A 26,786-nucleotide genomic window follows, 5' to 3' on the forward strand; every position below is an offset into this window, starting at 1 on the left:
ATCTACGAAGATCGTGATCCTTTTTGGGAAAGGAAGACCAGGAGCCGCCTTCAGTTTCGGACGTGAACCCGAAAACCCGCAGTCTCATCCAGCTTCCAACACCTTGGTCAGAATTACCATCATCGCTCATACCGACACTCGACGTCCCCTCACCCTTAAGTGCGTGGGCAGTCGACAGACTTGCACTTGCCGCAGTTATCTTCCGCAGTGCTCGCGCACAGACATAGAGCCTTGCAGATCATATCGTCAGCGCCGCACTTCTTGCTACATTCGTACCCCGCATCGCGGCAAGCTTTGCAGTGTTCGCTGTTGACGTCTCCATCGTCGCTTCCCTCCCGAGCGTTCGCAGCGGCAGCGACTTGCTCGTAGTCGGCAGTCTCCGGGCCAGCAAGAGCAATGTCGTGGTCGGTGAACTCCCATTGATCGCAATCTTGAGGAGCCTCGACGCAGCCTGTGGTAGAGTTAATATAGATAGAATTGGAATGAAGCTCTCGCTGAGCTAGAGTGTTATCACGTACCTTGTTGGCGACAGATTGACTTTGGGTTCGAGTGCAACATGCAGGCGCAGTAACCCTCGCAATGGGGACCAAAGCCGCACGCCTTGAGGCAATACGGCAAGGCAGCGGAGCAGCCCTGTGTTGCGCAGGTGTTGTCGTCGCCGTTGACATCAGCAGTCTGAACAAAGTCCTCGGGAGCGTCTTGGTTGTAATTGATGGTTCCGGGGTCGACCTGAGTAGCAGTCGCGGACGAAGCCTCCTCAACAGTCGCAGACGCAGCCTGATCAACGGCCGCAGAAGTATCTTCGTCTCGACGAACTTTGCCACTGAGTTCGTACTTCTCACAACCTTTAGGCCCTGGCTTCTTGCACGCTAGAATCTGTGTTAGCAAAATATCCCCAACTCCCACTCCCATGGCTGCCGCAGGGTATCAGCTGTTTCACATACTTGGATCATTGTTACACTTGATTTTCTTGCCTAGAAGCTTGTACACTTTGCACTCGCAATAGTGCGCGCAGTGAGGACCGTAGTTGCACGCGACAACGCAATCTTTCACGACATCCCTGAAGTTCCTCACGTCGCTCTTTTTATCGTTGTTCGCGCTTGCGAGAGCGGCGAGGCTGACGAGTAGGAGGAAGATGGTGGTGAGGAAGCGCATGGTTTTGAGTGAGTGGTGGTGGTTAGGTTGATTTGGCGTGGGAGGCAAGGAATGAAGGAAGGTGGGAGGCAGGTGGAAGTAGGTGGAAGGAGCTTTTTTGACTGAGGAGGTGAGAGCGCGGTGATGACGGTACGTCACTACTTGGACGAGCGTTTGCGCGTCGGGAAAGCGCTGCCTAGCTAGGTGGATCTTGTGGAACGGTCGTGCGTCGCGTGTGAGTGAAGGTGAACGGAAGGTGCGCCTTGCGCGCAATGTAGAGTGGTCCGGGGGCGACGCATATCTTGACGTAATCGAGAGAGGATGAGGCTCTGATACTGCTTGCAACAGAACATCTAGTGCAACGCGGAAGCTGAAGATGGCTACGACATATGACCCTTCTTCGGCGATCCTGCGTTACCTACTCCTTCCCATGCCACGTAACTCAATACTCGGCTCTCTTTTCACTACAACCTCCTTCCGCACCCAGATATCGGCATCCTTATCTCCTCTGGTAGAAGATGGGTTGCGACTGCCCTGACTAGCAATCTTGATGTAGCTCGACAATTGGCCCGCATGCCCTGTGGAGGTAAAGCCGGATGTCGTCGCAACACAAGCTTGATTTGCGCTAAGTAGACCCGAGTCGAGACTCATCATGAAAGGCTTCAGGAAGGGAATCGTCGCAGTCATGATACTCGTCACTTGCACTATCTGTCCGCAGACGACTATGCGCCATATCGAATGGAGGAGGTCGCTGGGTAGGGGTAGGGTGTGGATGTATCCGATTTGGGCGGCCGAGGCAAATATGACGCTGCGGGACCTTCTGTTAGTGCAAGCTTAATGTTGGTAAAACTATACTTACGCTATGCGCGACCAGAAGCATGTGATTAGTGTAAGGCATTTATCGGATGTGATTTGCAGCGGTAGCACCATCAACGTAGGTACGATGGCTAGGGCAAGATCGGTCGTGATGTTCATGACAGCATTGTAGGTTCGTACGGCGCGCTAGATCCATCAGTTCGAGTCATAGAACCGGCAATATCATCGGCTGAACTTACAAGATCTATGCACTCTGGGTTGGTTATATCCCATCTTCGTGGTGACGGACACTGGAAGGCAATGAGGAAAACGGCACTAAACCCCCAAAGCAGCGTCACAACACCAGTGGCATACATCATCCTCTGATGACTAGCAACGGGCGTCACCAATGTCAGAGAGACAAGTAGCGAGCCTTTGGCGGCAACAATCGTAAGGACGCTGAGGATCTCGCTGCTGAATAAAGCCTGATCTATTCAGCGCCGCATTCCAAGAGGTTCGTCGGCTTTACCTTCCAGGCCCCATCAATCTGATCTGTCGTAAGGCCAGCTTGTACGTTACCAATAGCCTGACCAGCTGGACTGAGAAGTGTCGCGGCTTGTCCCGCCGACAACACCTAGGGAGAGACTCATCAGTGTGTCTATGTCTTGCTCTAATCCCGGAATACTCACCAGAGCCGCTAGCAGAACAAAGTCCGCAGCTACCAGTCGCCTAGGCATGGCTTTCTTCGTCGCAAATTGCGCTACAACAGCTAATGTGGAGAAAGCTAGAAATAGCCAGGCGAGTATCTGGATCAACGGTGCTGCATGGCCGTCGTGGAAGGCAGGACGCTTGCCAGCATCCATAGCCTTGCGTTCAGAAAGCATGGTAAAATTATGCTTCTAGCAGTGACTGAGATGGTACTACCATTCGAGCAGCGTGAACATTAGGATATAGCCCAATTCGAAGAGGACGACTCCCCCGTTTCGTTATCTGTGCCTCGTTCCAGCACTCAGGAATCACATGGTGCTCACGGACATCTCAACACCAAAGCAACCACATAACATACTGACACACTCATCTCCAACTCTTCCCCCTCGTAGGATTCTTGATGTACACCAGTTAGCTAGCACCACCCCCACGCACACATACGAGTCTCTGGCTTCTTTCGCTAACCTGCATATTCCACGACGCGTAAGACGTCAAGGATACAGGCTGATTACTTATCTGGTGATAGCCAGCAAGACAAGCTTTCGGAACGCTTTACAAGCATCAAGACGTTTGGCACGGTGTAATAGGTCGCTTAAACGATCCGCGCCGCATCCGCGCAGACGCATCACCTTGGGCCACCAATCAGACGCAAGACAACGCGCATGAACACCCTGTCGAAATGCAGTTGCCTGAGGAAAAAGGAAGGTAGGGACAAAGGACGTGTTGATGTCGTGGGTGTTTGTGCGACCATAGCGGCTGATCCACACGCTCGAGGCTTAGCCAACGCTGATAACGCTCGGGACGGTAACATCCGCGGCAACTAGGATACTTCCACCCGGATCCTACAGGAAGAGTAGTGAGTAAAGATCTCCGCATTGAGGGGAGAGTGAGATTGTTGAGCTGGAGGGGATAGAGAGGTTGGCGACAGATTGCGCAGTGTGCAGCACGCGTTTCAGACTGTTGGAAGTGCTCGCGATCTGTACTCGCAGAAGGGAAATGAAGGGCCTCGTGAGTATATCGCTGGGTTGCGTAAGGTAAAGAAGTGTCGAGACATCATGCAGACCCTCCTATCAAGATCCCCGCGCGGCATGCTGTGCGATAGAAGTTGCGGCGCAGTATGTAACCTGCTTGATTGGACTAGCGAAACAATCTGGATGAATTTGTGCATAACCGACATCTGGACGCGAGGCTGCTGGAATACGGGTTTAACACTTCGTACATACTTCTTGTTCCCCTCGAATCCGTCACGTCGTTCATTACGATCTATCACTGTCGTTCTTTTGTCGCATACCTTACCCCCACCATGGAGCTCGGCAACAGAACGAAAGCAGAAGCAGTCAGTTCCGCCGTCGAAGACGCCGACCGTGATAGCTACACTCGGGATGAGAGAGATCTCATTCGTCTGGGTAAGAAGCCGCAACTGAAGCGAACCTTCGGGTTCATGCAAATCTTGGGGTTTTCCTGTACCGTCCTGGTGACTTGGGAAGGTATCCTGTCGTAAGTTCGATGTCAGAATGATAGACTGCTATAAGTTGTTAACAGTGCCGCAGGGTTTCTACCCCAAGTCTCCTAAACGGTGGTCCTGCCGGCGTATTCTGGGGGTATCTTCTTATCTGGATCGGTTCAATCTCCATCTACACCGTCCTGTCTGAGTTGTCTTCGATGGCACCTACCGCAGGTGGCCAGTACCAGTAAGCAGCCTCTCTTAAGCGTCGGCTAAGCTTATTTACTGACGGATCGTAGTTGGGTCGCAATGTTGGCTCCACCGTCATCCAGAAAGTTTCTCAGCTATATCACGGGATGGGTGACGTTGATAGGCTGGCAAGCAACCACTGCTTCTTCAGCGTACCTAGCTGGAACAATACTACAGAGCGTGATTCTAATCCTCCACGACGACTACTCCCCCAAACCGTACCAAGCCATGCTGCTCGGTTGGGCAGTGACCGCGTTTGCCGTTGTCATCAATACTATCGGAAGCAAGACCCTCGCGCATTTCGAAGGCGTGATATTGATATTGCATATTCTGGGGTTCTTTGCGATCCTGATTCCTCTCGTATATCTCGCTCCTCACAATGACGCATCAATCTTCGTCACATTTGTCAACACGGGTGGTTGGTCAACCCAGGGCTTGTCCTTCATGGTAGGGCTACCATCGTCAATATTCGCGCTAGTCGGTAAGTGTGATAAGACACCAGACTCGACGAAGGCAATATACTAATCTTTCCTCCCAGGTGTCGACTCATGTGTTCATGTATGTCATTCGCCCGAATTGGTCGAAATCCAAGGAACTGACATGCATGTAGATGGCCGAAGAAGTAAAGAACGCATCCAAGGTAGTGCCGCGAGCCATCCAGATTAGCGTGTTCCTCAACGGCGCACTTGGACTTGCTATGATGGTCGCATACCTCTTCTGCCTGGGGGACCTGAATGATGTTTTGGAGAACTCAGTCACTCTTGGATATGCTTACCTCTATGTCTTCTTGAAAGGCACTGGATCTCCGGGCGGGGCTATGGCCATGGCATTGATCATGTGGTTTCTTGGAGTCTGCTGCCTGGTAGGTCTCATGGCCGCAACCTCGCGGCAGATGTGGTCCTTTGCAAGAGACAGAGCTGTGCCGTTCTCAGCGCAGGTCACTAAGGTATGACCCCTTCAATTCGCCCTCGTATAACGATTCGAACTTTGAAGTAGCTGACGATGGTGTTAGCTCAATCCTACAACTTTGATCCCGGTCAACACGATCCTTATCACAGCTGCCGTCAGCGTGCTCCTGTCGTTCATCGCGCTCGGCTCCTTCGTCGCTTTCAGCAACATCGTCAACCTCAGTATCGGGGGCCTCTACGCTTCGTACTTCATCGTATGCGTCCTTCTCCTTTGGCGGCGTCTCAAGGGCATCAGCCCGTACAACTCGCGTGCCGCAATGGTCGGACCGGAGACATTACAATGGGGTCCATGGAGAGTTCCCGGCGTGCTGGGCGTGGCCAACAACATCTTTGCCTGCATTTATCTGTTCGTGATGTGGTTCTTCTCCTTCTGGCCGGGTTCCGTTGAGGTCAATGCACAGTCGATGAACTTCAGTTCAGTTACGTTCGGAGGAACCGTACTCTTTGCCGTCATTTGGTATTTCGTAAGAGGCAGAAAGACATATGTCGGGCCCATCGTCGAGGTAGTCTTGTAGTAGGTTTGGCTGAAGGGCGACGCTGAACATCTGGGTAAAGAGCACAGTAGCTTGAGCTGGCTTTCGTTTTCCCTTTTCGCATGCGGAAGGCACAACAGAGCCAGAGTGCCGGTGCGACGCGAAAGAGAGGTGGCGCTATCGCGATAGATACATAGACATCGATAGAATGAAAGCGAGATAGCAAGTCTTGCGCAGACGGACCTGTGGCTAGGTCGATAGCGATGTTTGTGATGCTTCGTGTGCCTTGTGAGACCCGCGTCATTCTCGCGTCTCGCTTAGTCATGCGCGCCAAGAAAAGGCCAGTGCGAGGTCATCTCTCGACCCTCCCCTCTCCTCCATGCTTCATTCAATCTGCCAACAGTCAAAATGATGCATTAGCACATACAAGCATGAATTTGAGGAAAAGCAAAGTTAATTCCTTCTGCTATAAGCAAACAATATCAGACCAGCCACTTCCTGGCTGCCATCATCCATCCAACGCCTCCGCAAACCCATACGTCACCAAATCGTGTCTACTCGGATGGTTGAAATCAGCACCCACGTTTACCATGTCGTTCAAAACACCGTACATCCTGCCCAAGTCAAGGTCCAACCCGAACAACCGCGCAAACTCCCTCTCAACACCCAACGCCAACCTTTGCCACGCCCTCCCGTGCTGCGCTAGATTATCATTCGAAGCATAGCAATCCCTACAACACAGTGTATTGAGCACGGCATGAATGATCTCATGCATCAACGTAGAAAGCCGTTGTATTGCCAGAGCTCTGATGTAGTTGGGAGCGAGTGTGACGTCCAGTTTGACTTTGGTGGGATGTATGGCGATAACTTGAACTTCCACACCATTGTGATCTAATGGCGAAGTGACGCCGAGCCAGTCGTTTGTTTCCAAGATTCCTGTTTCCCAAGCGAAATCAAACGGGATTGCTGCACCGAAGAAGAAGACGATTATCAGACGTGTAATCAGTGTTGTCATCTCATCGACAATGAGGGTGACGCGTGCATCACGCGACCCGAGCTTCATGTCCAGACCTCCCTCCTGGAGCCATTCCCGTACTTCCGTTACCGCTTGAATTTGCGCGGGGTCCATATCGTTCTGTACTCTGCTGAAGTACTGAGTGGAGCTGCGGACTAGTTGGAGGGCTTCGTATGGTCTCATATGTGACCTGACCATGATGTAGGGTCGCTGACCGGGGGTAATGGAGATCTCGTTCGGGAGATGGTGCAAACGGCAAGAGATGGGGTGATTCAGGTAGAGATACGTTGCGCAACCCTCAGAGTCACAGAGGCATGTTTTGCCAAAGGTTAGGGCTAGGAGGAGGTGGTAGAAGAGCTTTTTGGGGTCTGTTAAAGGTGCTACGGTAGAGTGAGCGGTGCTGAGTCCATTTGAAGCCATAGTAGAGTATCCGGTGATGGGTAGAGGCTGAACAAGGCGCAGATAGATCTCACTTCATATCTTGAGACCTGTTTGCCTCTGCCTTTGTGAGTATGGCTCATTGTTCACGACTTCTGTGGTACGCGGCTCTAGACCTTTCCAGTCGTAAAAGTCGCGAGAGGAAGTCTCTCAGAGTTTCGAATCATGTGTTTACGACTGATTCACATCACTGTAGAGATCCAATGTCTCAATCTGGTGCGACTTGTTGTGGCCGAGCTTTGGGGCGTCTCAAATATCGTGAGACTTTACGGCCCAGTACGCATATAGCCACCACACGATGTCATCGCAAGCAAGTAGCTCAACAAATGATAACCCAGGCAGCCTTTCTCTGGAAAAGAGATACAACCAATCCATCATGGGTAGACGACTTTGCGATGCATACAACCTGTCTATGACTTCTCTCGACGTTGATTATCCGAAGACGCCACGGGATTACATCGACATGATCATCGATCGTCACAACAAAACCCGTCACCAGCGGTTCGGGACCTGGATAAACAATTTGAAATGCCGCAACCCCTGTGACAAAGCCATCCGCGCTGTAAAGTACACCAACAAGCTGGGAAACCAAACACGTAAGCGCGACCCACTGCGAAGGACCAGCCATCATGCCATCCGACTTTCCGACGAAGTTAAAGCTATCATGTCAGAGGGACCTGAGTTTGCCAATGATGAGCAGCTAGATGCGATCGCATCCTTCAAAGAACTGCTAGAGGACAAAGCAACGGGCTCTCTACTGCGAAGACTGGGGTGGTATGATGCAAGCAGCGTCTCCAAAGACCAGATGAAGTATCTGATGAAGCTCTTGTCAGCAATCTTCTTCCGCGACTATCAGATGGAGCTTGACTTCGAATGGAAAACCTGCAACGACGATTATTTTGGCCGTTACACGTGCGATGTGCACCCCAAAATTGAAATGTCGGCTTTCAACTACATGGATGCTTCGCCCTACGGAAACCTATCTGCCAGAACCATGTCACGCCTGAGTACCCTTCTTCATGAGCTGGTGCACGCATATCTGGGTATCTACGCTTGTAGATGCCCATCGTTTGTGAAAGATGTTGAATCACTTCGAGGACACGGACTAGCGTGGCAGCGGATTGCGAGCTCGGTGGAACACAATGCTCCTCGTTTCATTCACCTACCACTGGTTCTGAATAGATTCACCTCCATACAAGCTAATTGGGGTGTACCGCTATATTGGCCAACTCAGCAAGAAGTCAAAGAGTGGGACTTGGAACGGACGATAACTTAGGGTATCAGGGAGATTGAACCTCTTGATGTGTTGTAGTTAGCAAATCAAACGTTGATCGTTGTATAAGCAAAAGCCCCAATGTCATGTGGGTTTTTCGCATGTCTCTCATCCTATGTATCTGTGCCGATTTATTGGTCTTCCATGTCTCGCTCACATCGAGACATCTAATGATTATTCACATCGATAAGTACCGTGTATTACCTCGGAGGATATGCATGAATATACTCTCTCTATCCATTATCAAAGGCCAAACAATGCCACCCATAAGAACTGATAAGCTGACGTCGCGTTCCCGTCGTTACGAAGGTGTTCAACCATCACAGCGGCGCGAGCCTCCCAGGACTCCATACGAGTTTCTTCACATGGTCAAAGAGTACCAAAAGGCCAGTCCCGCCAAGCTCTCACAAGATGAAATATCCCCCATAACATGCAAGAACTGCCGCAACACCGTCATCGAAACCATATTCGTCCACAACAAGCTTGGCAATCAGGCCGACGAGCGGACGCCATTGCGCTTCTGGCGTCATCAGGCTTCTCAACTCAGCGATCTGATGATGCATAGGTCAAAAGTCAGCCGTGAGCACCTCACAGATGATCAGCTTAAAGCCATCGAACTCTTCAACGGCATGATCGAAGACCATTCCGAACATGCAGTGCTGCAGCGGCTCGGTCACCGAGACGCCCGTAGCGTGAACAGGTGGGAAATAGAAAGGCTAATCATGCTCCTGACAACAATCTTCTTCCAAACCACGCCGTGGGATAGGATGAAAGTGCGGTTTGACTGGTCAGACCAGCCATCTGACCCGGGTAGCATGGGTGACTGCACTTGCGCGGGTCCAGATCAGCCATATGCGGTAGTGAGATTGTCTGCATCGGAAATCAGACCGTTTCGAGACTTTCGTCACTTGAGCGGTAGGGCCATGTCTCGTATGAGTACGTTGCTTCATGAGCTTGTACATGCTTACGTCGGCTACTATGCCTGCCCGTGTTGTTCATCTTACCGAGAAGATCTTGTGCAGTTGGGTGGACATGGAAGAGTTTGGCAGAGGATCGCGAGGTCTGTGGAACGTTTCGCTAATGATACACTTGGTCTTCCGCTTGATTTGTGTCGCTTTGAGGCTGTTGTCAACAATTGGGATGATATGCTGTTTTGGCCTACGGAGGATGAAGTTGAAGGATGGGAACTGGTGTGGTGATTGGGCATAGCATGCGGAAGTGTCTACCAGAGCTGCTATAAGTCTCGTTAGCGATGTTGTTACTCGGTAGAAAGATACTTGACTCATCTTCAAATATATTCTTCCGACTCATATGTCTCCTGATCACTGCATGGCATGACGCCAGACTAGTTCACAGTGAAGAAAGCTTGTGAGTTCACATACCCGAGCTTTTGTTGGGCTCTCTGGGCACAAGACGCTTCTTCCGCAGGTCGCATGGATCCGATCTGAAGGCACGCCGATGCATTTGCGTCTCGAATACTCAATCTCTTACGATTGTGACGAGCGCGTGGAAGATGCCTCAAGCTGAGGTCACAAGCTATGAAGAAGTTGTCGAAACGTCATGTGCAAGATCAAACTTCTGTCGCCAATACTATATAATGGTCATGCAAGTCTATCGCAAAGAACCAGAGAAGCCAGGAAGCAACAGGCTCAATATTCTTCACAATACGGCCACGAAAGCTCAACGTCTATCCCACATAGTCCAGTACAAACATGACCTCTACTACTCCACCGCAGAGCAAAACCCCACCTGATACGCCTGATGAGTTTCTCGCTATGGTAATCGAGATGGAAGAAAAAAGAAAGTCGCAGCATTTGCCGAACCGGACCAACGAGCAAGCATGTAGGCACTGTTGTGAAGGCATCATTACTTCCGAAGGAGGTCCCGGTCAACCTGGAAATGGGCAGCGAGCACCCTTGGGTTGGGAAGAGCATCATGCCCTTCGACTTGCTGATGAGGTCCAGCGCAGCATGAGACTGGGTAAAGATGGATTCAGCTCCGAACAACAGCAAGCATACAATGCTTGGGACGCGTTATGTCAAGACGGGTCGGCCAACTCAATGTTGCAAAGACTAGGGCGAGAAGATGGCAACGCTGTCGACAAGGACGAGATGAAAAATCTGATCGGCATCTTCTCGGGGATCTTTTTTCGAACTTGTTCAGCAGACGCTCACATGCACGTGTCCTTCAGATGGCGAGATTGGACGAATACGTCATCTCGGACAGGCAATTGCCGGTTACTTGGCAAAAAGGGACTTTTGCCTATGATCAAAATGTGTGCCTTCAAACAAGCCGGAGCGAAAGCCTATGGAAGTCTGAACGGAGTGGCCTTGGGACGTCTGGGCACTCTTCTTCACGAGCTTGTGCACGCATATCTAGACTACTATGCCTGCCACTGCGAAGAGATCTTAGACTCATACGAGACAAACGTCATGCAATTAAGGGGACATGGATATGCGTGGCAGCGGATAGCGAGTTCGATAGAACGTGCCGCCCCAGAAATCCTTGGTTATCCGATAGAGTTGCATAGGTTCAGGACCATTAAGCGGGAGTTGAACTGGAAAGAGCTCAAACATTGGCCAAGCCAAGAGGAAGTCGAAAGCTGGCAGTTGGTGGACAGGGTGGACGGCAGAACTGAAGAGGATTCGGATAATGAGTCGACCCTGAGTAGCCCGCCAGACTCAGACCTTGAGATGATGGACCCCGTCAGCAGGGCGAACGACCGGTCACTCATAGTCATTCTTCGCTTACCTCGTCGAGCATGAAGACGACCATCCCGACGAACAGCCCTGGTAAACCACCGTTTCCGATTTACCAACCCAGTCGTGTACACACCCGAAGTCCCTCGCGAAAAGACTTCAAGTTCGAGCGCGAAGCCCAGAAGGAAAAAGGCGTAGAGAAGTAGCAGTGTAGATCAGATCGAAAATGGAACATGTTTGCTTTTTTATCCAAGTTTGGATGAAACTGTTCGTCTTCGGGAAGAAGCGCAATAACTTGATGTGAACAATAATTGGTCAGTACCGACCATGTCGGACAGCCACTGAAGGTGATACGACGACGACGACAGACGGTATCGAGTTGGGATGTAGAGAGAAAGCTGCGATATATTGATTTGCTGCCGTCATCGTCGTGCAGGTGCGGGGCCGAACTCTGCGCTAGTCACCCGCTCCTACCGCAGCTGGGCACTGACTTCTAGGACACCACCAAGCAGAGCTCTCAATGTTGTCGAACGTTGCGGTATACGAGCTGAAGAGAAGTGTTGTCACAGTCGATACTATAAGCCTGCCACTGACACACTCCGTCCCATGCCTGCCGGAGACACGTTGACCAAGTCGTGGCTACCGCATCCGCTTGAGAGACTACTCAACTACTGCGCCCCTACGAGCCCATCATATCACCGTATACCAACCGATGAATCGAGCGATAATATCGTTCGCCGGCGTAGCTGTTCAAGAATCATGATCTACGGAGTCTTCTTAGGCGCACTGGTCATCGGCGGCGCAAGCTCGAGCTGGTACTTCAATCAACGTGCTGGAAGAGGTGAGTTCCCGAGCTTGTACGAAGCCGATATCGAGACGGTGAAAATGGGCCTGGAGCGCAATCATTTCACCAGTGTGGATCTTGTCAAGGCAAGTAGCTGTCATTGAACACCATCCCCGACCTTGTTGGTTGACGCTGCCAGATAGACTTATATCGCTCGTATCAATGAAGTGAACGATATTTTGCGCCCAGTCATCGAAGTCAATCCTGATGCGCTGGTTATAGCGACTGCGCTTGACGAGGAGCGCTCGAAGGGCATGGTGCGAGGGTGAGCACAAGGTTTGAGATACTCACGACATCCGCTGACTTTTAGACCGATGCATGGCATCCCTATACTCATCAAAGACACGGTGAGTACTTCACTTCGACTGAAGCAACATGTATCTGCATTCCTAGAAAGTTAACTCCGATCCCAGATCGCCACGAAAGACAAGATGAACAACACCGCTGGATCCTACGCGCTCGTTGGAGCTAAGGTTCCATCCGATTCGACTATCGCAAAGAAGCTCAGGGAAGCAGGAGCCATCATCTTAGGGAAGACAAACCCCAGCGAATGGGGCAGCTTTAGGATACCATGGAACTCGAGCAATGGGTGGTCAGCATATGGTGGACAAACCTACGGAGCGTTCTACCCTCATCAAGATCCATCTGGTAGTTCCAGTGGAAGTGCGGTTGCAGCTTCGTGAGTAAAGATACCAACGTGTAGATACCGACTGATGATGAAGGCTTGGTTTATCTACCGTCACCTTGGGCGGCGAGACATATGGTTCGATCATCGACCCCGCCAGTGTGAACAATGTCGTGGGAATGAAGCCAAGTACGCTGAACTGGACCTAAGAACGAGTTGCCTTCTGACTCAAGATAGCTGTTGGATTTACATCTCGGCACCTTGTGATACCAATCAGCGAGCGCATGGACACCATCGGGCCCCTAACAAAAACCGTCAAAGACTCCGCCTACGTCCTCCAAAGCATCGTAGGCACCGACGTATACGACAACTACACCTCTGTCATCCCAGACAACGTCGACAAAGACTTCGTCGGCGCCTGTAAACGCTCCGCGCTTAAAGGTGCACGTCTAGGCGTCCCTCGCAACGTCATCAGCCTCATGTCCGACAACACAACAGTATCCACAATCGCAGCCTTTAACGCCACCCTAGACATCCTCCGCTCAGCAGGCGCATCAGTCATCCACACCGATTTCCCAGCCGCCCAAGCCTTCCTAAACGACACCCTCCTAGCCCTACAAATCATGTCCGCCGATTTCGTCGTAAACATCGAGTCGTACCTCAAACGCCTCACTTACAACCCGCACAACATCTCCACCTTATCCTCACTACGAAACTGGACGCGTCAAAGCCTACTAGAAGGCTACCCCGGCAAATCAACCGGAGTCTGGGATTTCGCGCTGGAGAATTGGAATAACACGACCCCAGAATTCTGGCAAGCGTACCAAAAAGGTCTGTACTACGATGGCGAGGGAGGGTTACTTGGAACGATAAAACGGCACGGTCTTGATGCTGTTGTCTTACCGTCGAAGTTTTCTTGGTCCTTTGCTGCTGTTGCTGGAGCGCCGGTTGTGAGTATACCGATGGGGGCTATGGGGGGTGGGCAGCCGGTTTTGGTTGATCCTGATGGGTTGGTGGGGTCGGCGCCGGGTATTCCGTTTGGGTTCAGTTTCTTGGGGGAGAGGTGGAGGGATGCGAGGATTGTTGGATTGGCGTATGCGATGGAGCAGCGGACGCGCGTGAGAGGGACAGTAAAGCCGATTGTTAGGCCATGGACTGAGCTGGGGGATGTTGTTGGGATGGAATAGGTGTTTAGCTTGGTATCTTGAGTATTAATTCTAATTCCAATTAAAGCAGTCAGCACACTGCTTCAGCATGCGATGTTCATGATTCTACGCTGGCTGTACAGCTTTGTCAGTATTGGAACAAGTATGTGGAGCCTACCAGATGTCCTTCCATACAAATGACGAAAGGTGGATCTTTAAGGGTACACGAAGCGAAGAGCGGTTTGGCAGCGACCACCCGGGGTCTGCAACAAGATCATGCCACGACATGCGTAGCCATTAGAGTACAATGGGCCGATTCTACAACCCGTTCAGTCCGCGCCGATCGATAATCGCAGATGCAGGCACGGATGCGGATGCAAATGCAGGAACAACCCCCGGACCCACTACAGAGCAATCGCAATCGAAGGAACGCACACCGGCAGCGAAAAGCCGTCACGCACCCCACCCCTCAGTTGGCACGATCCCAGACAGACTAGACGATATAAAAGACTACGTACGCGGTGTCAGCAGCTACATCCAATGGCTCCAAGGCCTCACCGAACACGAACGATCGAACGTCACCCGCGTCACAGAGATCAAGCGCGAACTGAAGAGTGCGCACCGCGATCTAGAGAAGCTCGATGCGAATTTATACTGCGAGATTGGAGATGAGATTGAGGCACTGGTCAAAGATGCGAAGAGACATGCTTGGCGGTCGTATAAGAACGTGGTCAAGCTTGAGGAGAGGTTGAGAGGACCGAAGGGCGGCGGTGATACCGGCGTGAAGTTGCGCAGGATATCGGGCCCGCAGAATGGAGGGAGGAGGAATACGTCGACGGATAATGGAAAGGTTGAAGCGTATGTTCGCGGGGGAGCGGAGGGAGAGAAGCAGGGGTTTGATGACGCTCTTGACGTGCGTGGACGGTCTGTTGAAGGCGACCACTACGAAGATACATACCTCATGTCCGGTGGCCTACCAGTCGGAGATATACACCCGGCAGTTGCAGTCCAGAGAGCAGGACGCGCCAATGCCTTCGAGGCGCTGAGACAACTACCGCGTCTCATCATCCACGGAGCGCCGTCGCAATGCTCGGAGAGCCTACACCTACCTACAACGCATCCCCTCAAGTTCCCGCAACCGAGAGACGAAGTCAAGCTGCGCGTACAAGAAGAGGAGGCTAACATGGATCCTGTTCTGCGCAACCCGTACAAAGAGCGACGGGGTAGCTGCAATGGCTTCATGATCACCGAGATGACGATGCAAGGGATCGAGGACGCTCGCTTCGTCTTGCCTTATCTGCATTACATGAAGCTTCACGAGCTGCGTGCGATCAAAGAGTGGCTGAGCAATGCAGGCTTCATTGCGAGCTCTGGCTCAATGAGTCGCATGGAGAAGGCGCTCCTGTGTATACAGCTCCTGCAGACTGGCTGTCGATACGAAACGTTGGCTGTGATTCACTCGCGCTCGCCGCGCCAGGTCATGGAGTCGTGCAATGAAGTCATGCGAGCCTTGCTGCAATGGCATCGGATGACGGTCGACGATGGCGACATAGGAGATCAGGCCGAATACATCGTTCTCTGGGGTATCTGGCACAAGTATGTCGTTTCCGATGGAAGAGCAGGGCTGTACTTTGGTTTCGACTGGACGTGTCTTGCCAAAGTCCTCGTCGCACTCAACGTGTACATGGGCCGCTGGCGCATGCAGGGCAAGTTTGCCATGGACGGTCCTGCATTTGCATGGGGCAAGTTCTTCGTGCCGGCGGTCGATGGCAGAGAAATCCCGGATACGATAGATGGAAACCACGGAGAGCGTAATGACGCCGAGAGGAGGTCTCTGGACGAGGTGGCTCGGCGGGGTACAACTGTGTGAGAAGAAGCACAGACGGGTGAAGGACTCTTTTGGGCACGGTCAAACGGCCTTTTCCCTCAGGACGCAGCACGGCAATTCGGCTCGTATAGAGTGGCGCGCAGGCCGGCAATGGTGGGCCATGACGATGCGGATCCATTAAGCGTTTAGGATTCGTGCTCCACATCGTATCGCTATCGCAGCGGCATATCGCATGGCAGCGCGAGTGGCGCAGAGAGCAGACGGTCGCTTCAAGGGTCGCAGTGCAGCGTGCCTGGTGTTTCACAATCTCCTTGGCTCCCGGCCTGGCGCAAAGCCACCCGCGGTATGCAGGTGAGACACGATAGCGCGAGGTCGCACAAGCGGCTGGGGAGTCGTTTGCGGCCTGCTCGAGACCAAACGACGGCAACGGACAGCGAGTGAGGCGAGTGCAATATTCAATGAACCGATCCTCAGCCAGCAAGTCACGAACTGCACAAAGCGCTCAGGAGAGTCGCTATTCTCGGGGATCGACAAGCGCCGTTTGTAGTTTAAGGTCGGCCGACCAATGGCGAGCGGCAGGGAGCATTTGTGCACTAGACGACTCCTTAAATCTGCGTGCAGGGCAGCACCCCAAATGCTCTTCACCACGCTGTCTCTAAAACGCGGCCCTGACGCTCCCTTGAACGACTTTCCCCTCGTTTTCCTTTTCTCGTCACGGGAACCCACTCTTTACCCAGCACTCGCTATCCCAGTCGCTCCTTGCTACAAACACCAACAGCGCGTCTGGTCTACGCGCACTACCACGCTCTTTACACATCGTGCTTACAGATCATCGTAATACGCCGAGATGAAGTCATTCGCCCTTTCCACGGCTGCGCTTATCGCAGGCCTTATCTCGACCACCACTGCGCAGACTCACACCGACTGTACGCGACTTGAAGTCTACTTGCGATAGACGTACTGACGCAGACAGGCAACCCGCTCAACACCACAGGATGTCCCGACATGGAGGCGCTCGGCGGAAACGCCACCTTCAACTGGAACAAGACTGGTATCCCGAACAACGACAAGATCTGGCGCATGCCCAACCAGGGCAAGATCGACTGGAACGAGAAGGGCGCGACCTTTGCCATTGAGCGATCCGGCGACTCTCCCACGGCGAACTCGGTCTTTTACATGCTCTTCGGCCGCCTCGAGGTAGTCATGAAGGTGGCTACCGGCAAGGGTATCATCTCCAGTGCCATCCTGCAGTCCGAGGCGCTCGACGAGATCGACTGGGAGTTCCGCGGCGACGACAAGATGATCCTGACCAACTACTTCGGCAAGGGCGACACCGAGACCTACGACCGCGGCAAGGACTTTGATCTTGGCTTCGCACCCCAGGACGACTACCACAACTACACCATCGACTGGACGAAGGACCGCATCAAGTGGTATGTGGACGACAAGGAGGTCAGGGAGCTCACCCCGGAGGAGGCTAAGAACGGCACTCGTTACCCTCAAACACCAATGAACATCCGTCTCGGATCGTGGGCTGCGGGTGACCCCAACAAGAACGACCCTGGTGTTATTGAGTGGGCTGGTGGCGTGACAGACTTCGACAAGAGTCCTTACATCATGACGATCCAGTCCGTCTACGCGGAAGACTACACCAAGGCTGCCAAGTACTCGTGGGAGGGCATGGACGCATCTGGCGACTGGGAGAAGGTCAAGGTCATTCAGTAAGTTCATCACGTCTGGGTCTCAAACAGCACAGAGCTAACAGAATACAGGGGCAAATCCGAAACCCTCGAAGAGATCAAGTCTCCCCACGGAGTCAGGAATCGCTTCAACGACCTTTCCAAGGGCGCCAAGATCGGCATCATCGCTGGTATCCTCGGATTCGTAGCCATTGCCTCCATCATCATCCTCTTCTGCTGCATCAAGCAGCGTCGCGCAGGCAGGAAGGAGGCGCAAGCACTCCTCGCCGAAGAGCAGAAGGAGGCTGCCGAGCTGAGCGAGTACAAGGCACAGATGCAGGCCGGCAGGTTTGCCATGGGGTCCAACAACCGCGTCTAGGAGCCACGAGGGGGGGCGTAGTTGGAGTTGCGGATATAACAATTCTTAATAGGAAGGGGTTTTCTTGCAGCTGGAAGGCAGCTTTCCTTGTTGAATAGAGGCTGTTGTTCCCTTGTCATGTCAGTGTTACGACCAGTTGATTTCTTTGTTTCTTGCATGCCGTCCTTTTCATATACCCTTGCGCTGCTAGTTGTCGACCAAGGCTATAGCTTAGTATTTAGTTTGCAATTCACTTACCACGGCTTGATGTTGTGTGGTTAAGATCTGACAGCATGCGGCTCTGCAGCAGCGCAGCGGCACAGTGCGTGAATGGTTGGTGGCGGCTGACATGTGACGGGCGTTCTCCACAACCCCGGACATATGGGCATGCATGGTGCGGCCTGCGCCGGCTAACTTTAAGCTGCCTCGGCATGTGAGCGGCGGGCTTCCGTCGTTGACTTTCACGACTGCCACGTTCGTTTCCTCAACTCTCAACCAATATTGCAAATATGGCTTCTTTCTCGCGTTCAATAAGACCCCTCACTCGCGTTGCTACCGCTTCGTCGCGTTCGCTGCGACCGGCTGCCCGCGCCGCCCCGCAGTATGTATACACCACAACGGCGACAATACACAAGACTAACACCATGGCCACCCAGGTTACGATGCCTCTCTACGACTGCCGCCCGCCGGGAAGCGATTGACATCTCAGATGTGCCACCGACGCCCATCACGCACCTGTCCGAGACGGAGATGCTCATGGGCGAGTCCGTCTCGAAATTCGCCAACGAAGCCATCCTGCCCAAGGCGCGAGCCATGGACGAGGCCGAAGCGATGGACCCGGCAGTAGTAGAGCAGCTCTTCGAGCAAGGTCTCATGGGCATCGAGATACCCGAGGAATACGGCGGCTCAGGCATGAACTTCACATCGGCCATCATCGCCATCGAGGAGCTCGCGCGCGTCGACCCCAGTGTGAGCGTCATGTGCGACGTCCACAACACACTGGTCAACACGGCCATCCTCAAGTACGGCTCCGAGAAGCTCAAGAAGGAATGGCTTCCTAAGCTCGCCACCAACACAGTCGGTTCCTTCTGTCTCTCAGAGCCCGTATCCGGATCCGATGCCTTCGCGCTCGCCACAAAGGCCACACGAACAGACAACGGCTACAAGATCAGCGGAAGCAAGATGTGGATAACGAACAGCGTCGAAGCCAACTTCTTCATTGTCTTCGCCAACCTCGATCCTAGCAAGAAGTACAAGGGTATTACTGCGTTTATTGTCGAGAAGGGCACACCTGGCTTCTCCATTGCGAAGAAGGAGAAGAAGCTCGGTATCAAGGCGAGCAGTACCTGCGTCATCAACTTCGACGACGTTGAGATCCCCAAGGACAATCTGCTGGGTAAGGAGTTTGAGGGGTACAAGTACGCTATTGCGCTGTTGAATGAGGGTCGCATTGGTATTGCAGCGCAGATGACGGGTCTTGCGCTGGGTGCTTGGGAGAATGCCGCTGGGTACGTCTACACCATCCTCACAAACATATCTGAACATGCATTAACACCACCTAGCTACGCCTGGAACGACCGCAAGCAATTCGGCCAACTAATCGGCGAATTCCAATCCATGCAGCACCAACTCGCCCAAGCGTGGACCGAAATCCAAGCCGCCCGCGCCCTCGTCTACAACGCCGCGCGCAAGAAGGAGGCGGGCAAGGACTTCATCATGGATGCCGCCATGGCGAAGCTCATGTCGAGTCAAGTCGCTGGACGTGTGAGCGGCCAGGCGATTGAGTGGATGGGTGGCATGGGCTTTGTGAGGGAGGGGCTGGCGGAGAAGTACTTTAGGGATTCCAAGATTGGCGCGATTTATGAGGGGACGAGTAATATTCAGCTTACGACTATTGGGAAGCATTTGCAGAAGAGGTATACGAAGTAGATGTAGATACGGATGAAATGGGAAAACACTTGGCATGACTATCTTACTATCTTACTACTCTACTACTGTGCTGTGAGATTGCGAAGGTATCCACACCAGTCATTATGTGGGAATGACGCGTGAAAGCATGATGTTACTTTTCCAGAACGACGAGGCCCGAGTCGTGAGGGGCTCATATGTAACTTCGGTACTCAAAAGCAACGTATACCATGTCGCGGAACGCATCGAAGCGTCCCGATGAACCCAAATTGCGTCAGAATCTAGACCCTTCATCGGTTTACAATTGTTACTGTAGATTTATTGATCACATGTAGTGCCAACTTGCAACGCTCTTACCCGTCTCATATCAGTCGGGATCCCTACTACAGCTCTCATACTATGGCGACATGCTGTAGATGTCGTTTTGTATTAACAAATATCAGCCAAATTACAGGCCAACGCGATGAACCAGATCGTGGGCTCGCTTCAAACATCCTGGGGAGATCGTAGCGCGTAGCGGGGACATGCAAAATGACCTCATGGCCGCAAGCAGCCTAGTGCATATCACTGTCAAATCTCACTCTCGATATCCGCCATTGGCAAACCGCTTGCTGACACGTCCTACTCAAATCACGCCACGCGTTTGCACATAACTTGTCATACTTGTCACCTGGTCGCACCTGCCCGCGCAATCATCGTGACTGGGCGGCGCAGTCATGGGCAACCCGAGGTCATGGAAGAGACGTTCCGGAGGGGCATGTCTCCCCACTCTCGGTCCACCATCGACGCCGGCCTGGGAAGACCCATGCTACGAGACTGCGCCAACGCTGAGCGACCGGAAAATATCGCAAGAACCATGGTATGCCATCCACTGACAGCCGGAGTCGCTCCATCGTCATAATTCATCTTGGTGCGACGGCTGTCGCGCATCCTGTCCTTTCGGCCTGAGGCGCGTGTGTCATGGGTGGGTGGGGGAGGCGGAGGGGAGGTGGAGGGGAGGTGGAGGGGAGGTGGTGGAAGTCATATCTAGGAGTGTGACGAGTCTCAAGAATATGGTGAGTCTTTGAAGTGTTTAGTCGATTGTGGTGAGTCTCGCTCCACATCGACGCCCGACTGGGTAGACCCATGTTGTTGGAATGCGCCAACGTTTGCGACCAGAAAAGCGCAAGAACCATGGTATGCCTTCCACTGACAACCCGAGTTGCTCCATCGTCATAATTCACCTTGGTGTGACGTCCCATCTTCTCGGCCTGAGGCGCGTGTCTCGTGTCAGCCCAACCTCAAACTACACACGACGTCTATCGAGTTTATAGAGTCTGTAGTCGCATCCTACGCCCCTCACATCCTTATCATACCCCTGTTTTCCTTGCAGCCCGCATCTCGCCTGTGACAGTGGCCCACCAAAAGTCACTCCTTTAGCCCGTTCCGTGTCAGTCCGTCAGCGCCAACGCAATCCAGGCGGTTGCAGCAGTTCCCCAGCCACATTGCATACAGAGTTTTGATCATCCTCTGGCGCAAGTCGCGTTCTCGTCACCTCATGGTCGCATAACCCACCGCCCACTATGGCGCCCTCTAAGGCTAAGGACCTGGACCGTCCAAGTGCTAGCGAGCGCATACATTCTGGCCTGGAGAACATCCTGCCAGCGAGCTTCATCGATATGCAAAAGTGCGCTGGCGACTTCCCCAAGGAGAACAAGTCACATCTATCTCCACACTCTCGGCCGTCTGCGACCCCACTCTCCAGTTTGTCGCGTTCCGTATCGTCCATGACAGACAGCTTCATGCTAGAACACTGGGGTCCCTCTTCTTCAAAGTCTACGCGACCTGAACACGATGGCAGAGACAGCGCAGAGGCCCCACCCAAGGGCGAGGACGCGCCTACTGTCATATCAAACTGGGCGCATCTTTCCTACATCAAAACCCAGCGTAATACGCTCCGCGCTGAACTCAAGGCTCACCAGGTCGCAGGGGCTGAAGCGAAGCGGTCGGTGACATCACTGCGGCGTCTTGCTTTTCGCATGGCCGTGAACATATCGGTCAAGGAGAAGCAGATTGCAACTACTGCAAGGAATCTGGCCAAGAGCCGGACAAGCCACTATGTGGAGGGCAAGGATGCACAGAAGAGAGTGGAGGAGTTGAAGAGGGCGCTTCGGGTTGAAGAAGGCAGGAACAAGGAGATTCTTGAGGCACTGGAGCGGGCCTCTATGCTGACACTTCAGTGTAAGTTTACCGCGTCGAGATTTTACCTCTACTGATAGATCGTACAGACTCTACCCCCAACTCTGAACCCCAACATAAACCCAAAGGTCTCTTCATCTCACCACCCCCATCTCCACCGACGCGATCAAGTGTCATCGATAGCCCCGTCCTCGCGCCGAGGACTCCAACGCGTTCGTCGCCATCGCCATGGCACGATCTAGATCTCGAGCTGACCCCTCGACTGTCAAGCCCTTCCGAGATACGTACCTCCGATAGCCGTCTTATACGAGCGAAACGCGAGTCAGATCAAGCTCTTGCTGCTTGTCGGAGCCGCATAGAACAACTACAACGTGAATGTGCAGCTACCAAAGAGGATGGAAAGCTCCTGGAAGCCACACGAGAAGGTCTGGAGCAGGAGATCCACAGTCACCAGTCTCGAATTGCTGCTCTAGAACGCTCGAGGTCTACAGTACAGGAGACTCTGGAGTCGACCAAGGCGCAACTGAACGTCACACTAGGCTCAGAGGAGATGCTGAAGCAGGAGCTGAAGGCCAAATGTGACGAGATTGCAGAGTGGGAACAGAAGAACGGAACTATGCATCATACGATCGAAGCGCTACAAAAGGACAAAGCCGATCTGAACAATCGTCTAGACGAACGAAATGCAGAGATTAGAGAGCTCGAGATTCGTACAGCCACCTTGGAGGAAACTCTTCACTCTTTGCGCAACAAGGTCGAGACGGCTGACCGCTACGAAACATCGCTACAGGATCGTCTCGCCGAAAAGGAGAGTACATGCCAGGATCTACAAAAGCGACTTCACCGCGGAAAGGAGCACATCTCACGTCTAGAGCAGAAGATCACCGGTTACGAGAAAGATGCGGCTGAACATCTGCGGAAGATTGAGATTGGTGGGAGTGTCATCTCTACGCTGCGTGAGCAACTTCAGGAGTCGCAATCGTCAAGCAAGAATACTGGAGACGCCTTGACAGCTTTGAAAGAGGAGCTGGAGCAGCTCAAGACCAAGTTGGAGGCTGCGAGCGATGCGAGCCGAGCGCTGTCTACAGAGCTTGAGACTACCCGGACTGAGAAAGTCAACACTCAGAAAGAGTTGCACACTGCCCAAGAGAGCCTTGAGCGCGAGGTTAAATCGAAGACCGACCTTCAAGCGGAGCTGGAAACTCTACGTACCTCTCACGACGCCATTGAGAAAGACTTGCAAGAAGCCCAACAGCGCAACCAGTCTTTAGAGGCAGTCGATGCCAACAGTCAGGCCCAGCTAGAGAAACTTCGTGACGAGAAGGCGGCACTCGAAGCCGATCTCAAAGACTCCCGACAGCTGTTGTTCAGACTACGCGAGGATGTACGGATGAGAGATGCCGAGCTTTCCGACCTGCAGTCTGTCAAGTCGAAGCTTGAAAAGAAGCTCCAAGTATCAGAAGAGCGCGTGTCGAATTTGGGGCAAGAACTACATCAGGTGCAAGCGTCAAAGCAAGCTGCAGATGCAAAGCATGCCGAGGAAATCCAGAAGAACGCCGAACACCTCCGCGAATTGGAGGCGTCCATGGTCAGCCTCCGAACTGTGCTTGACTCGTCGGAGAAGCTGGAGGCTTCCTTACGTGGAGAGTTGGATCATGCGCGCAGTTCCAAGGATGCCGTTGAGAAGGAGCTCGGACAGGCACTTCAATCGAAGGCGGACCTTGAGAGTCAGGTCGATCATATTCAGTCGAGACTCACATGGACAGAAGGCGACCGCAACAACTTGCAGACCAAGATCACCCAACTTGAGAGCGACCTTGGTTCTAGCTCTCAGGCCAAGATTGACCTCGATGCGCGACTCTCCGCTACGACAAACGAGAGTGACTCGCTCAAGGTTCGTATCTCGGAACTGGAGGCTGCGCTCAAAGACAACACCGACGCGAGGACAAAGGCTGAAGAAGCATTGTCGGTTGCACAGCTGTATGGCGAGATGTCTAGCAAAGACCTGGCGGACCTTCGTGAGAGGCTTGAACAGGTTGAAGCTGCTAGGGATAGTGTGCAACAGGAGCTGAGCGACGCGACTCGCTCGAACACAGATCTCGAGACCCAGCTTAATGCAGCGAAGTATCGCTTGACTAAGGCGGAAGAAGCGTTATCAGCAGCACAGCTCGATGGCGAAGCCTCTAGCAAGGGCCTCGTGGATGTTCGTGGGCAACTCGAAGAGGTGGAAGCAGCTAAAAAGGGGTTGCAACAGGAGCTCAACGTTGTGATCGGCTCCAACAAGTACCTAGAGACTCAGCTCAGCGCAGCGAAGGATCGCTTGATCAAGGCAGATTCTGAGGCTCAGGACGTACGCACGCAACTCTCCGAATTGCAAGATGAGATCGCGGAACTCCATCGATCGAAACAGCAACTCGAGGAACACCTGCTGGCCCATAATGCCTCCCACGAAAAGCTCGATGAGGATCTACTGCTTACTCAGTCTCAACTGAAGGAGGTGCAATCCCAGATCCCGCATCTTGAGGCGCGACTAGCTTCCAGCGAAGAGGAGCTCGAAGCTATGTGCCGAGCTAAGGCCGTCACTGAGAAGCGGCTCGAAGAAACGCAGGTTGCCAACGCTAGCTTGGAGAAGGAGCTTGATATTGCGCGAAAGGATAACGAGGAGATCAAGAGTCGACTTGATAGCACCACCACCACCAACGCGCAATTGGAGAAGGATCTTACTACGACTCGTTCCAGGATGGAAGAGTCGGACGCACAAAATACCGAACTAACGTCCAAGTTAGCCGATGTAGAGAAGGAGCTCGACGGCCTCCGACAATTGAAGGATGATGTCGAAAAGAAGTTGGATGAAGCGTTGGCTATCTCAGCAAGCACGGAAGAAAGTCTCTCTTCGACTCGGACTCGGCTGAACGAGGTTGAATCGCAGAACGCCTCCATCTCTGCGGAGCTTACCAGAACGAACGAAGAGTTGAATGCTCTTCAACACACAAAGACCGAGCTGGAGAGCAAGGCAGGTAGCGCTGAACAGCAAGTCGGTTCTCTTCAGGACGAGACAACGAATTTGCGCTCACGCATAGCCGAACTGGAATCAGACAGCACTGACTTAGTTTTTAAGCTGTCGGCCAGCAGCAAAGAGTTGGATGAACTCAGATCAGTTCACACAAAGCATGAGGAGTCTTCTCGATCCGCGTCAGATCGCAATATTGCGCTTGAGGCCGAATTCCGCGCTGCTCAGATGCGGCTGGATATTGCTGAGTCGGAAAGCCTTGAAATGCTCAATGACCTCATTGCGGCCAACGAGGAACTCGGATCTCTTCGCGAGTCGAACGCCACACTTGGCACTTCTGAGAAAGAACTGTTCGCCCGTCTTACTTCAGCAGAGGAGGAGCTCGAGACCGCACGTGAGAAGAACGCAAAGCTGGAAGCCTTCCTTGAGCGTGTGGAAGCGGACATGGCCGATGCTCACTCCGCCGTTGAGGATACCGAGAGGCGCTACCACGAATTCGTAGAAGAGTCGCAAGCTAAGCTAGAGGCCGCCAAGGAATCCAAGCAAAGGTACAAGCGCAGGCTTTCGGAAAGGAACAACGAGCTTGAGATCCTCATCAACGAGAACTCGGACCTGCATCACCAGATCGGCGACCAGACGCGAGAGCTAGGTGCGCTTAAGAAAGGCAAAGGCAAGCTGGTCGAAGAACTATCAAAGAAGGAAAAGTACATTGAAGAGCTTGGATCTTCGACTGATAGCAGGATAAGATCAATGAACTCGGCATATGACGGCCTCAAGCAGAAGTATGAAGAGCAGCAGCAACAGCATCGAGAGCTAGACGGCAATCACGACAACGCCGTTCGCCTAGAAGCTGAGCTAGAGAGGAAGATGACTGAGATTGAAGAGATGCGACACCATCGAGATGAGTATGCTGCATCGTTTACTGCGCTCGAGCAGGAAGTAAAGGCTTTGCGAGACGACAAGCGAGCTTTCGAGACCTTGATAGCGACATTGCAAGATAAGATTAGACATCTGGAAGCTCTCGAGGAGTGGAACGAGCCGAACGAAACTAAGGAATCGAGCGAACTCAATCGCACCTCGTCACCCCGTCACATCACTATTCAGGACGGTCCTTACGACACCGCCCCCTCGAGCCCCATCTCATCTCACACAAGGAGCTCGATTGGGCATATGAGTGTGCAATATGAGAGACCACAGACTAGCGCGAGCACCGTCTCTCACGAGGGCGATCCCGAGTCCTGGGGTTTGCGGATAGAAAAGATACGCATGCAACGCGATGACGCAGCCATCCAACTCAAGGGTATGAAGAAGTCGCGACACAACCTCAAGAAGACTTTGCGGGACACAGACGCGCAACTTCATCGGATGGAGAAGGAGACTAAGACGTAAGCATACCCTACCATCACCAGGCGATAAAGACCAATAGCTAACGACTCCCCAGTAAACGTCCCCAAAATCTCCTCCGCAAGAAATCCCGTCCCATGACACCCAACCCCCTCACCACCTCACCCGACCTATCCCGCAACACACCCTCCCCCCGCATCGGCAGCGCACCCCAAACACCCGACCGCCCTAAGACCTCCCACGCAATCTCCTCCTTCTCGCCTCGCTCCACCGTCAACGCAAATTCGAGGCATAGCACTTATATCGCTCCCACTGCTCCCATGACTCCAGAGAACAACAAGACTGCGCCTTCGACGCCTGAACGACCAAAGACGAGTCATAGCATCAGACATAGACTGAGTTATAGACCGACGACTAGTGCTGGGGTGGGTGTCGATGGGGAGGGGCATGGACATGGACACAAGGGACATGGACATGTGAGGAAGTGGAGTTCAGGGCTGAGGAGTTTGTTTCACAAGGACGCGTAAGAACAGCTTTTGTTTTTTGTTTTTTTGCGTTTTCGCTTCCTGGATTTGTGTATTACTTTTTGTCCGTTTCGTTTCTTGTTCTCGACCCTGATACTGTTTGTTACACTTCGTTCTTGTACATCTTCTTTCCGTATGCTGTTGTTT

At 52.8% G+C, this 26,786-nt stretch overlaps 10 protein-coding genes across 10 annotated transcripts; 8 read left to right on the top strand and 2 right to left on the bottom strand.

Moving 5' to 3' along the window:
• Window positions 1-155: 155 nt before the first annotated feature.
• Window positions 156-1,155, bottom strand: J4E79_011043 (uncharacterized protein; the record flags this gene model as incomplete). Its single annotated transcript, XM_049359874.1, has 3 exons — window positions 156-451; window positions 519-869; window positions 945-1,155. 3 exons carry the CDS (start codon window positions 1,153-1,155, stop codon window positions 156-158), a joined length of 858 nt encoding a protein of 285 aa, XP_049205650.1.
• Window positions 1,156-1,548: 393 nt separating this feature from the next.
• On the bottom strand, window positions 1,549-2,813 carry J4E79_011044 (uncharacterized protein; the record flags this gene model as incomplete). The annotated part of the gene is made up of 5 exons (XM_049359875.1): window positions 1,549-1,942; window positions 1,994-2,136; window positions 2,190-2,414; window positions 2,459-2,563; window positions 2,619-2,813. 5 exons carry the CDS (start codon window positions 2,811-2,813, stop codon window positions 1,549-1,551), a joined length of 1,062 nt encoding a protein of 353 aa, XP_049205651.1.
• Window positions 2,814-3,940: 1,127 nt separating this feature from the next.
• On the top strand, window positions 3,941-4,332 carry J4E79_011045 (uncharacterized protein; the record flags this gene model as incomplete). Its single annotated transcript, XM_049359876.1, has 2 exons — window positions 3,941-4,134; window positions 4,188-4,332. 2 exons carry the CDS (start codon window positions 3,941-3,943, stop codon window positions 4,330-4,332), a joined length of 339 nt encoding a protein of 112 aa, XP_049205652.1.
• A 226-nt stretch (window positions 4,333-4,558) lies between these two features.
• J4E79_011046 (uncharacterized protein) lies at window positions 4,559-5,813 on the top strand (the record flags this gene model as incomplete). Its single annotated transcript, XM_049359877.1, has 4 exons — window positions 4,559-4,811; window positions 4,869-4,888; window positions 4,941-5,276; window positions 5,343-5,813. 4 exons carry the CDS (start codon window positions 4,559-4,561, stop codon window positions 5,811-5,813), a joined length of 1,080 nt encoding a protein of 359 aa, XP_049205653.1.
• A 4,957-nt stretch (window positions 5,814-10,770) lies between these two features.
• J4E79_011047 (uncharacterized protein) lies at window positions 10,771-11,402 on the top strand (the record flags this gene model as incomplete). The annotated part of the gene is made up of 2 exons (XM_049359878.1): window positions 10,771-11,222; window positions 11,339-11,402. The coding sequence occupies 2 exons, from the start codon at window positions 10,771-10,773 to the stop codon at window positions 11,400-11,402; spliced, it is 516 nt and encodes a 171-aa protein (XP_049205654.1).
• A 1,069-nt stretch (window positions 11,403-12,471) lies between these two features.
• J4E79_011048 (uncharacterized protein) lies at window positions 12,472-13,852 on the top strand (the record flags this gene model as incomplete). The annotated part of the gene is made up of 2 exons (XM_049359879.1): window positions 12,472-12,719; window positions 12,943-13,852. 2 exons carry the CDS (start codon window positions 12,472-12,474, stop codon window positions 13,850-13,852), a joined length of 1,158 nt encoding a protein of 385 aa, XP_049205655.1.
• A 265-nt stretch (window positions 13,853-14,117) lies between these two features.
• Window positions 14,118-15,700, top strand: J4E79_011049 (uncharacterized protein; the record flags this gene model as incomplete). Its single annotated transcript, XM_049359880.1, has 2 exons — window positions 14,118-15,666; window positions 15,693-15,700. The coding sequence occupies 2 exons, from the start codon at window positions 14,118-14,120 to the stop codon at window positions 15,698-15,700; spliced, it is 1,557 nt and encodes a 518-aa protein (XP_049205656.1).
• Window positions 15,701-16,643: 943 nt separating this feature from the next.
• Window positions 16,644-17,696, top strand: J4E79_011050 (uncharacterized protein; the record flags this gene model as incomplete). Its single annotated transcript, XM_049359881.1, has 2 exons — window positions 16,644-17,359; window positions 17,411-17,696. The coding sequence occupies 2 exons, from the start codon at window positions 16,644-16,646 to the stop codon at window positions 17,694-17,696; spliced, it is 1,002 nt and encodes a 333-aa protein (XP_049205657.1).
• A 488-nt stretch (window positions 17,697-18,184) lies between these two features.
• Window positions 18,185-19,604, top strand: J4E79_011051 (uncharacterized protein; the record flags this gene model as incomplete). Its single annotated transcript, XM_049359882.1, has 3 exons — window positions 18,185-18,276; window positions 18,332-19,183; window positions 19,238-19,604. The coding sequence occupies 3 exons, from the start codon at window positions 18,185-18,187 to the stop codon at window positions 19,602-19,604; spliced, it is 1,311 nt and encodes a 436-aa protein (XP_049205658.1).
• A 1,541-nt stretch (window positions 19,605-21,145) lies between these two features.
• On the top strand, window positions 21,146-26,160 carry J4E79_011052 (uncharacterized protein; the record flags this gene model as incomplete). Its single annotated transcript, XM_049359883.1, has 2 exons — window positions 21,146-21,803; window positions 21,851-26,160. 2 exons carry the CDS (start codon window positions 21,146-21,148, stop codon window positions 26,158-26,160), a joined length of 4,968 nt encoding a protein of 1,655 aa, XP_049205659.1.
• Window positions 26,161-26,786: the final 626 nt, after the last annotated feature.

Source organism: Alternaria viburni (assembly GCF_023758015.1).
Source record: "Alternaria viburni strain BMP 2772 chromosome Unknown scaffold_36, whole genome shotgun sequence".
Classification (NCBI taxonomy): domain Eukaryota; kingdom Fungi; phylum Ascomycota; class Dothideomycetes; order Pleosporales; family Pleosporaceae; genus Alternaria; species Alternaria viburni.